This window comes from Cebidichthys violaceus, unplaced genomic scaffold (assembly GCF_023349555.1).
Source record: "Cebidichthys violaceus isolate CVI_PGR_0920_01 unplaced genomic scaffold, fCebVio1.0.p SCAF_97, whole genome shotgun sequence".
In the NCBI taxonomy this organism is placed as follows: domain Eukaryota; kingdom Metazoa; phylum Chordata; class Actinopteri; order Perciformes; family Stichaeidae; genus Cebidichthys; species Cebidichthys violaceus.
In genome coordinates, this window is record NW_027176983.1 from 59,823 (window position 1) to 71,192 (window position 11,370).

Consider the following 11,370-nt stretch of genomic DNA (forward strand, 5'->3'; position numbering starts at 1 on the left):
TTCCTGACGGGTGTGGAGACAGTTTACAAGAGTTGCTCGACTTCTCACTCTCATTTTCATACGTTCATTTGTTTAGTGGGTCTAGTGGTACTTCAGGCTGTGATGGCTGCTGCAGGTGGAGTTGTTTTGCACATTTGCGTGACGGAGATCTTGGTGTTTTCATGCACACGTGAAAATACTGTGAACCTGATCTTTCAAGAAGAGTTAAATTCTTGAAGGACTCATAATGTACTTTTGGTTCGAGGCTGTTCCAAACAAGATCCACCTTGTATTATTACTGTAAAGTAATATGTTTTGATCATAGTGTGAGATCTTTTTTGCCAGCTCAGAAAAGTTGGGGCTGGCAGACGGCTTGTTCAATAAACCTCTGACCTCGGTAACGAACGCACCCCCCAAAACCGACACGTGAGACCGGCTCAGGATAACTCAATAATGTACTCCAGGCCCGCTCTAAAGGGCCACCGCTGGAGGGGGAACCCCGTGTGGTTGGGAACCTCGCTTCAGGACCCCGACCCTGACCCCCCCTAATGTAGATGCCAATCTGACCCCTATTGCTTCCTAATACTATGCTATGAACCCAGACTTGACGGCGTTTAGTTTCCCAGGATATCTGGGAACACGTACTAAGCAGAAATATTGGTTATTTTTTCCAGGGCAATAAGCCACGCCCCCCCTATCCGGCACGTTTAGCGCGATTCACGTCGAAAAAACACCTTTTTTAGCATAAAAATTGGGGCTTGGAATGAGAATCACCCGCTCCTAATCTCCAGAGTCTTCAAACATCGCAGTGACCTTGGTGGACTTGACCTCCCTGCAGCACGGGTCTTTGCAGAGACATATTGGCGGAGCAGCGAAGCAGCATTGGCGGAGCAGGAGGTGTTTTGAACATGGTTCTCGTCGGGGCTCGTCACGCTCGACTGTAGCATCGAAACGCGACTCGATTGCCTGAACTATCTCGCTGCCTTTGCTCCAGGACATCACGTACGTATTAATAAAACTAAAACTGGAGTCGGTGGTCCAGGGCTTCACAGCGGGCAGAAGCAGCTTAGGTCCAGTCAACACTGCAGCTCATCCTCCGCCAGGACAACCAGACATCAGGTTCCATCTGCACTGCAGTTACTCCCTCACATGAACAAATGAAACACACACACACACACACACACACACACACACACACACACACACACACACACACACACACAAACACATAATCAGCAAAACCGTTGTCCAAGAAAACAGATGCTGTCGGTGCGGCGTCTCATTACCTTTGGATCGTTCGCATGGCTGCTGATGAGGTTTCTCTGGGATCTCCCGTTCTGCACATCAGATTTTAATTGGGCCGAGTGCTAATCAATCCGCCGACAGGACGGGGCGGGGAGGACGTGAAAGCATTTTCTTTCTCCACGCCTTATCTGCTGCACAAGCGAGTTCCTTTTTAAGTGGTGGCAACACACTCCGCTGCAGACCACGAGACAACGGGCTGCTGGACACAGACATGCAGAAGGTCCCGGCACCTCTCGTACATAGAAAGACAGAAAGATGTCCTCGTTGATCAGCCTCTTTTTGTTCTTGTTTTGAATCTCTGTGTAGCTGTTTTATATCTCTTTAAAGGTTTGTGTCTATTTGTAGTCATTTTCAGTCTATTTCTGGGTGTTTTACCCCTTTTCACAGTCCTTGTGTGTCTCTTTGTGTCCCTTTGTAGTTGTTTTGTGTCTCTTTGTGGTTGTTTTTTGGACTCTTTATGGTCATTTTATGTCTCTTTGTGGTCACTTTGTAGGTTTCTCTGTCTCTTTATAGCCTGGTTGTGTCTTTTTGTTGTATTTGTGTCTCGTTATAGTCATATCATCTTTTTGAGTCTCTTTGTGGTTGTTTTTGTGTCTTTGTGTCACTTTGCAGTTATGTCTCTTTGTAGTTTGTGTGTCTTTGTAGTTGTTTTTGGTGACTTCATAGTTGTCTCACCCTTTTTCATAGTCATTGTGAGTTTCTTTGTGACTGTGTTTTTTGGTCTGTTTTTTTATGTCTGTGTCTATTTGTAGTTTATTTGTTGTCTTTTTGTTGTAGTTTTGCATCTTTTTATTGTAATTTTGAGTCTCTTTGTGGTTGTTTTTCCCCTTTTCATAGTCGTTGTATGTCTCTATGTGTCTCTTTGTAGTCGTTTTAAGTTTGTTTGTGCTCATTGTGTGTCTCTTTGAGTTACATGTTGTAGGTGAACTCTCTGGGCTTGGGCCCAGTAGGCCGGTTCAGTCATTGACCCATGCTCAGCTACAAGGCCAATGTAAATAGGCGTCATTTTGTTCCTGATGAAGAACATAAAAAAATGGTTTCTGCTTCATAGCGTCACGGTTACAACGACGACTCCTGGAACACAGAGGGTTCTAGTAATGACTAATCGTTCTAATCTGTCCCACACAGCGGGACAGCAGTGGGCGTAGTAAAACAGAAAAATAAATCGCCCACTCAGCAAATATTGCTGCCTGTTAAACACACAGATAGCGGATCTTTGAAAGACACAAGACAGACATTCATACTGTTGGACTCTGCAGAGGAATGTTGTCGATAAAGTCAAAATTAAAATAGAAAAGTCAGCAGCTGCTGTAGATCAAGCTGCATCATGTCTTCATGCTTCCTCCTTCATGTGAATTAAAATGATTTCGTGGGCGCATGCTTTAGTCGTAGGCGTAGCTACAAATGCTGGATGCAAACAGTTCCGCTACGTCACCCCTGCAGCACTCAGAGTCCGTGTGGCAGGTGTGTGAACCACAGAGAGATGGACGGCGACTCCCCCACATTCTCTCTGCTCTGTGTTAACTGTCCATTGTCTCTCACCCCCCCCCCCCCCCCCCCCCCCGCATACTTCTATCAGTATTTTTCCAGAAAACGAGCATTGTTTGAGCTGGCCGGACACTGCTGGAGGGGTTTTTGTGTGTGTGTGTGTGTGTGTGTGTGTGTGTGTGTGTGTGTGTGTGTGTGTGTGTGTGTGTGTGTGTGTGTGTGTGTGTGTGAAATTGTGTTTTCACGTACAGGGGGAGAGGGAGGGGAGGGGGGTTTGTGTGGTTTTGTAGAGGCCCCGAAACTCCCTCATGGAGGCCGGTGGTCTCTTCGCTCTGTTTGCACCTCTGAAACTCTGAAACGAGTCATTTAAGCGTGACTGAGAAAGAAGTGACGACTCAATCAATCAAAGGAAAAGGGAGCGAGCTGTGGACAAACGTGAATAAACTTTATACACAGGCTGAGTTTAAAGGGATAAGAACTGCAGTCTGGGAAGACAATGATGATGAAGAAGAAGCTAGGACAGACAGACAGAGTCCTCCAGATGCAGCGATATTAACAAAACAATATTCGACAGCTGCCAACACACAGAAGGAAGAAGGAACTTAAAAAAACAACCTGCTACGAGGAAGAGAACAACCTGCATGCTGGAAATTCTGTCCTGGAATCTGAGAAACCAACTCGTCAATCAGGAAAGCATCCGACTGCAAACATTACAAACTGGCATCGACTAAAACCGCCCAGCAACAGTGGTATTGGTGACAGGAGGTGCCTGTGAAGAGCTGAAGTGATATTAAAAGGACAAAACCCACCACAGCCACAAACCGGTTCACCCAGCTGCAGAACCACCAGGCTCTCCTCCTCTGCATATGATATAGTTTTATTACTTTTTTATGTGCGTTTTTCCATCTAAAAATTGGACCGCAGTCTGCATTCCGTTGAGCAGTCCAGTGATAATAAAGATAACCTTTGAATCATGAGGGGGGGTTTTTGATTTCTTCTTCTTTTCTACTATGAACCAATTAAATCCGTTGACAGCGTGTTTCTGTGAATTAGCCGGAGTGAAAGGGAACAATGGAAGAAGGAAACCGGGTTCAGCCAAGACATCTGTCTGTAATGTGATTTCTCAGTACATCAGATCATCACGTCTCTCAGTAAAACAACGGAAGTCCATGAAGAAGAACAAGAGATTTACAGTTTCATTATCAAATATCACACCCAACTTCTGCAAGTTATAAAAGTTGAGAAAAGTGTTGCTGAAACGGACCCTAAAGCAACATTTGTACAATCAAATATATATATATAATTGTAACAACTGCATTTCAGGGAAGGATGGAAGATAAGAACTTGTAGGAATTGTTGCAGCTTTATTCACAGGAAAACCACAAATAACACGAGGCGCTGATGAAACAAATGAAGGATTACTGCGCTGCGTGAAGCAGAGCTTGCGGACGGAGAGACCACAGAGGTCGTTAAGGGCACATCACTGCGTCAGAGTCAACACGGTGAGTCATCTCCTGCAGATAAGATGTGTTTTATGAATGGCAGCTAGTGACTCAGGGTGTCTGGGGGGTGGGGGGGGGGAGGAAACACACTCTTACTTTTACTGCAAGCTAAAATAAAAAGGGGGAAATGAATGATTAACGAACAGTGTGGAGATGTGAGTGTATGGAGAGGCTGAAGGGCCGTATAGACTCGGCTGCTTTGAAGTACTCCTGTTCACTACAGCGATGCCCAGGCTTTTTATTAGCCAATAAAAACTCTGGCGTGGGGGGGGGGGGGGGGGGAGTGTTTTCCACTGAAGTGGATTTAAAGTTCTGAGTGCTGAGCTGACTGATCTCCCCGCTAACCGCTTCCCGGTGATGAAGATGGAAAACATCTCGGGTGAAAGTCATCGTCGGGACGCCCACAAAGAAAGAGGAGGAGGAGTCAGGAGAGACATAAACGGCACAGGAACAGAAACGTGTTAACACTACTTTCTGTAAGTGCGTTCAAAGGTGAAATATGTATTCTCATAAACAGGCCATCCAGGCACAGGTCCAGGGGCCCCAGAGTGTCAGGGGCCCCCCTGGTCTTCACCTAGAACATGTCTCACAAAGAGAAACATACCAACCAGGAGGAGACTCAAAATGACACTAAAGAAACATAAAACCACTACAAAGATACAAAAAGACTAGAGACTCAAAGCAACTACAAAGAGACAAAGTGACTCACAGTGACTACGAAATGGGGCGAAACAACCACAAAGAGACACAAAGCAACTACCAAGAGATACAAAACTACAAAGCTATTTAAAGTGACTATTAGGAGACACAAAACGACCAAAGAGACGAAATGTCTACAAAGAGACAAATGTTTACAAAGAGACGAAACGTCTACAAAGAGATGAAATGTGAGGACCTCTTCTCCTCCTTCACAGTTCCTGCTCAGCTCGTGTTCTTCAGGATGTCCCTGCTGCTCTGTTTACTCGGTTTTATTGTGTTAAGCTTTTATTTGTCCTGCTGAGTTATTGCTGCACTGCTTCACATTGTAAAGTCGTCCCTAAACGTGCTGCTAGTCGTTCCTCCAAGTCACCGTCACACACAGCAGTATTTAAATAAAAAAAATATATAATCTTTACTAAAAGGTATGATATTGTCTATTTGTTCGCCTTTCTAATGAGGCTTTTAAAATATCTTCCAAGCAATGCAGCTGAAATACATCGGCCCAAAAATGAATAATTATTATTAATAAGTTGCATTTTAGTCTGGACAGAATATAATACCTGAAACAAAAGGTTTAAACGTTTAAGGTGTGGCCGTAAACGTTGTAAGGTTTGTTTAAGTTTAAATAGAAGAAGCAGTATTTATTAAACATTATTTTACACATAAACACCTTTAAATACTATTAAAGATAACAAATGTCCACACGTCAGGTTCTCGGTCGACAGAAACAGCTGAAGCATCGTTTGCATTTAATACTCTTTATTCATATTCGTTTCCTCTTCAAACACATGTTTCCTGATGTACATGTACAGTCAAAAGGAAAACACTCAAGTGAGGTAAAAGTCCTGAAAAATGAAATAGTAGAAATAGTTGTAACCATCAAACTCTTAGTCACCAAAAAAAAAAAAAAAAAAGGCTCTTTTTGTACTATTTCAAAATATATATTTATATAGTGCGACAAATTTAATACTTTCCCCAACTTTTTTTTTTCCTTATATAGCAACAAGCACGCAAGCACGCAAACACACACACACACACACACACACACACACACACACACACACACACACACACACACACACACACACACACACACACACACACACACACACACACACACACACACACACACACACACACACACACACACACACACACACACCTCTGATGAAGAACAAGCATCACCACTAAACATCTCACCCCCCCAAGCAAAGAATACATCTACAGGCGTCATGAATTAAAACAAAAAACCCACGCTGTACTAACAAACAAAGGCCCAAACTAAGTGGGACGATCAAAGGCGAGGAGAGAGAGAGAGAGACGTAGTTTACAGCATAAAAAAAAGAAAAAGTGGGGTAAAAAGAAAGAAGGCAAAATACACTTCATCATCATCATCATCATCATCTTTTTGTTTGTTTCGTCTTCTTCCTTCACAAAGGGTCACACATGAACATTCATACATCACCCCCGCTCTCATCTAGAGGGACGGGAGGTCAAGCTTCCACTTAACAAAAAACTACAACCGTAAACACAGAGAGAGACCAGAGCAGAGACCAGAGGGTTCCACTACACTGAACCACAAGAAGCCCAGTTAGTTCTGTTGAACCCTCTCTGACGTCGCTCACTAAAGAGACGTCAACGAACAAAGAGCTCAAGAAGACGACGACAGAGACTTCTGACGCTGCTGGTCTTTAAACGTTCCAACTCACCATCATCATCCTCACCATCATCATCCTCACCACTCAGAGGGGAGGAACTAAACTGGGGAATGATTTGAGATTCTTCTTTGAAATAATAAATCAATGTTTTCTCCCCCCCCCCGGCTTTCAAACAAGATCACTAAAACAGTGATGAGGAGGATGATGATGATGAAGGCTTCCAGAGCAACATGATGAACCCTAAAACCAGAGCTGAGGTCTGCTGGCGACCTTCAGGGCTCCTGATCTACTCCAATAAGACCCTGCAGTTTTTAGGGGTAAGAAGAGGAGAGAGAGTTAGGAAAGGAAACCAAATTAAGAGGGGGAGGAGGAGAGGGGGGGGGTATTAGGAGGGGACAATGTCAAGACAAAAAAAAAAAACCCAAAAACATCATGTCCCTGAGAACCAGGTCCAGCAATCGACCACATTAGCTTATTTACATCCCTTTTTGGAGTAAAACAAGGCCTCTTTAAAGTGCTTCTGTTAGCATGGGGGTCTCTGCTGGGTGACCCCCCCCACAACCCCCCCAAAGCTACTGGGCCCTTCGTGGCCCCTCAGTGCACCAGGAGGTATTATTGCTTTGGTGTGGATGGGGACCAAAGTGTCGGCAGAACAAAGTTTGCGTCGGAGCTACAAAATGCGGGGCGGTCCATTAAATAAAAAACAATGGGGGGGGGGGGGGGTGAATATATAACGAGCGTTTAGAATAGTCGGAAGGTCAACATGGCCGCCAGTGGCTCAAAGACAGAGAGGGAGTAAAAGTAAAGAGGCTGAGGAGGAGAAGACAGAGATGCTTCCCTCCTGATCACCATTTTTTTTTTTTTTTTTTTTTTTTTTTTTTTTTTTTTTAAAACAGGCACTTGAGTGCTCCGGTTGCTGGTTGTGACTTTGGTCCAGAGAGACACCGTGTGAGTGGCACCTCAGAGAAAAACAAAACAAAAAAAAACAAAAAAACAACCCCCCCCCCCCCCCCCAAAAAAACCCACACTACGATAGCTTCCCAAACCAAAGTTCATGTCCTGACCGCGGCGGCGGGTGTGACCCGCAGACCAGGACAAACTGACCGCCCACGCAACCAGTTCTTCTAGCATGATGTGGGCCGGCCAGATGATCCTGGTTATCTGGTCTAAAAAAAGACAAAAGAGCCAGTGAAGCAGGACTAACGAGGGTCAGAAAGACACAAGAGGGTAAAGAGAAGCCTCTCTAGTTTAACTCCGGACAGACGACTGAGCTCAGTTCAGAATGAACGGCTAATAATAGACCCAGCTACAAATAGTAATTCATAGGTTTGTAAGAGCCTGACCGGCGTTCCTCTCTGCATACCAGTAGCACTCCTCTGGTGTGAGTGTGAGCCATCCGATGCCCACAAAAGGGGTTCAAACGTGGACAGGAAGTGACTCGGCACCCCGTCCACACATGTAAGGTGGTAGGGCCACAAAAAAAAAAAAGAAAAAAAAAAAAAAAAAAAAAGAAAGGATAATTATAGACGGGCTGTAGTTTGACAGCCGGTCAGCGAGCTGCGTCAGAGGAGGAATCCCATTTCAGAGCTCCTGTAATGGTTTTGAGAGGAGTGGGGGGGTTTGGGACGGCCCTGGCGGGGTCCGCCATGTGCTGCTCCTTTAAAGGAGGTTAGTCACGTCCAGGACTCTCTCGCTTCCAGGCAAAACGAGGCCGGCAGCACGGCCTCCCGACAGGTCTCACTGAGGAGTACCGGGCCGAGTGACCCGGGTCGTCCTACGCCCGCAGTCACAGCGGGGGGGGAAATAAAAAAATATGACGCACATTAATTTTCTTGCATCGTTTACAGATCACAGGCACTGACCGGCGTTCATATAAGGAGACCAAGTCAAAATGAATCAAAACAAATCGACTCTCCTTCATATACTCTGATGATTATTAATGTGACACCTTTCTTCCCTCCCCAGTGAACAACATTTTAAACACTGGTGCTCCTTTTTTTTTTTTTTATATTACCCTTTTTCCCCCCAATAATACCATTTTACACTTTTTTTCTGCCTTTTTACATTTTTATCTTTTTTTCTACTCACAGGAGGGGGAAACCAAATTCAAGGCTATATAACATGTTATTTTACCCCATTTTTTGTTGCAAAATATAGCCCATAATTAACTCATTTAGGGGAGGGTAACACCTGGAGGTTAAGGCACAAAACTCCGTTAAACAGGGAAACAATCAAACATGATGAGAAAAGAAAAACGCTTAAAAATGTCACTTTCTATTCAATGAGCTAGAAGACCACTAGATGAGGAATAGGAAAGGATCCCAAAAGCAAAACACTTGTCCACTTGAATAGAGTTGTGCCTCGAGAGGAACAAAGTATTTATTGCCTCAATATTTTTTTTTCAGTGGGGGGGGGGGGGGGGGGGGGGGGGGGGGAAGTATTTTTTTTTAAATTCCTCCTCTCTTCTCAAAAGCAGCAGCACTTCCACTTGTTTTTTTGCGTTGTTTTTTTTTTATTTTTTTATTTGCGTCAGTTACATGGCAGCCATGTTGGAATGTTCTGGTTGGCCACGTAGTAGTTGCTGAAGTTGTGGTCTCGGACGTACGGCGCCGGCTGGTAGTAGCAGGTGACGCAGGACGCGTCCGGGATGGCGTTCTGCTCCGCCAGCACCCGGAACGCCATCAACGAGATGAGGTGGAGCGTCTGGCGCCGCTCGTGGCCCATCAGGCACACCGTGCTCTCGTTGACCACCCGCCGCAGGATCATGAGGTAGTCGTACTTGCTCTTCTCCTCGCCCACGAAGTGGCTCTGGAGGTAGGCCTCCACCTTGCGCTGCTGCTCGCCGATGTCGGGGAAGTCGATGAAGAAGCGCGAGCACATGTAGCGCTCCAGGGCCTTGAACTCCTCCTCGCTGGCGGGCCGGAAGTCCCGCACCAGCAGGTTGCAGTACTTGAGCAGGCCGCCGCCGCGGATCTCCTCGGGCCGCTTGGTGGCGATGAGCTTGTCGCTCAGGTGGCTCAGCGCCGCGGCGTAGTCCCCGTACACGCTCTCGCCGCTCACCGTCGGGTGGAACGCCGGCGACATCGGCGTCTGAGCCAGCTCGTAGTACGAGAGCATGGAGTCCAGCACGATCTGAAAGGAGTCCACGCTGAACTCAAACTGCCGGCGTATCGAGTCCACGAACTTCAGCTCCACGTTGCGGCCGTTGTTGTTGGAGAGCGAGATGAGGCTCCAGCGGTCCTGCTCCGTGTTCACCTTCACCAGCTTCTGGACGTACGCCTCCCTGAGGGTCATGGGCGTGATCTTCTCCTTGTTCACGCCCTCGGGCAGGAAGTCCAGCAGGGTGCCCAGCACCACGTCCTTGATGAGCCGGAACTCGGCCTCGTGCGGCAGGTCCACCCTGAAGATGACGTCCAGGTCCTTGTAGCTCCAGCCGACGTCCTGCACCAGCACGTGGCTGGCCGTGGAGCCGTTGAGCCGGACGTCCTTCACCCTGATGCCGCTGAGCTCCAGGCGGGACCTCACCCGGGACACGATGTCCTTCAGCCGCACCTCCAAGGTGGGGAAGTTCCCCCGTCCGTGAACGGGAACCACCTCCGTCAGGACCTCGTTGAGCCGGCTCACCTGGTCCCAGCTGAGGACACTGACCGAACTACTCTTTGATTCCTCCTGGTTATCCATCTTCTCAACAAAGTTCAGATCAACTGAGACGACAGGGGAGAGAAAACACATGGTAGTTAAGGCACAAAAAAAAAAGAGAGACTACAAATAATAATAAAAAAAAAATACAGATAAAAACTACAAATCACACATTAAAACTATTTTTTTTTTCTTCACAATATAAGAACACTGCAGCAGATTTAACAATCATCATCAACACAAGTCACAACTTAATATAATAAGAGTATTATAAATCACAGCTTGCCAGCTGTTAAAATATCTCATGGAACAAGTAGCAGCATCATGAGCCAGTCGGCACGAGCGCAGCAGAATGTGAGCACGAGACAAGCTGCTCGCGCTCCGTTAACACACAAACACGCGCAGTATAAAAAGCACAGAGCTCTTGAGGCTTCTAGAACAGCTCACCGCGCGTGAGTCTGGCTTTTATTTTAAGTTTAAACCGTGTTTTACTAAATAAAAAAATAAAAAAACACCGTAAAGTAAGTTTTACGTACACGTTTAATACACACGTTACGGTAATTACCTGCTCCAGCAGACTTTGCGACAAATGCGACATTTAAAGCGTAAGTTAACCGGTAACCAACGCTATAACATTTTAAAACACCTGCTGTTATCGTACGTCAACGTATGTTGTTTAAGATATAATTACCCTTACATTTGACTTAATATTTAAACCATATGGCGACGAATCATCAATGTATGAATTCCGCAAAGTCACGTTTGAAATCATCAATAAAACGGAAAATCGTGCGTCTGACGTCACAAATAACTGATGTCACGTGGTTTATGGAGTAAACGACTGTGGGTAAACTTTTTTAAAATTAATTTAGCGTTAAGGTTTTCTAACGTAACTTTCCTAACCTACGGAATGAACAAACACAGCTTGACAGAGAGAGAAAAAAGAGAGCAATACGTACATTTTTCCCCCTTAAAAAAAGCGACCTCAGAAAGCGTTGAACGTCAGAAAGAGAAGAAGTTAACTTCACATAATCCACCAACGTCTGAGAGACTGAACACGTGTGACGCTCGCAAGCTGAGGAGCAGAAGTCTGTAGTCAG

The 11,370-nt window shown here is 45.7% G+C and overlaps 1 protein-coding gene across 1 annotated transcript; it reads right to left on the reverse strand.

The window, feature by feature from the left end:
* Nucleotides 1-5,715: 5,715 nt before the first annotated feature.
* tent5c (terminal nucleotidyltransferase 5C) lies at nucleotides 5,716-11,370 on the reverse strand. Its single transcript, XM_068704619.1, has 2 exons — nucleotides 11,230-11,370; nucleotides 5,716-10,335 (listed from the first exon to the last, which is right to left on the reverse strand). The coding sequence occupies exon 2, from the start codon at nucleotides 10,310-10,312 to the stop codon at nucleotides 9,161-9,163; it is 1,152 nt and encodes a 383-aa protein (XP_068560720.1). The 5' UTR covers nucleotides 10,313-10,335; nucleotides 11,230-11,370; the 3' UTR covers nucleotides 5,716-9,160.

Excerpts from the sequence above, each read along its gene's own strand:
- tent5c (XM_068704619.1), bottom strand. The coding sequence starts at position 10,312 with ATGGATAACCAGGAGGAATCAAAGAGTAGTTCGGTCAGTGTCCTCAGC.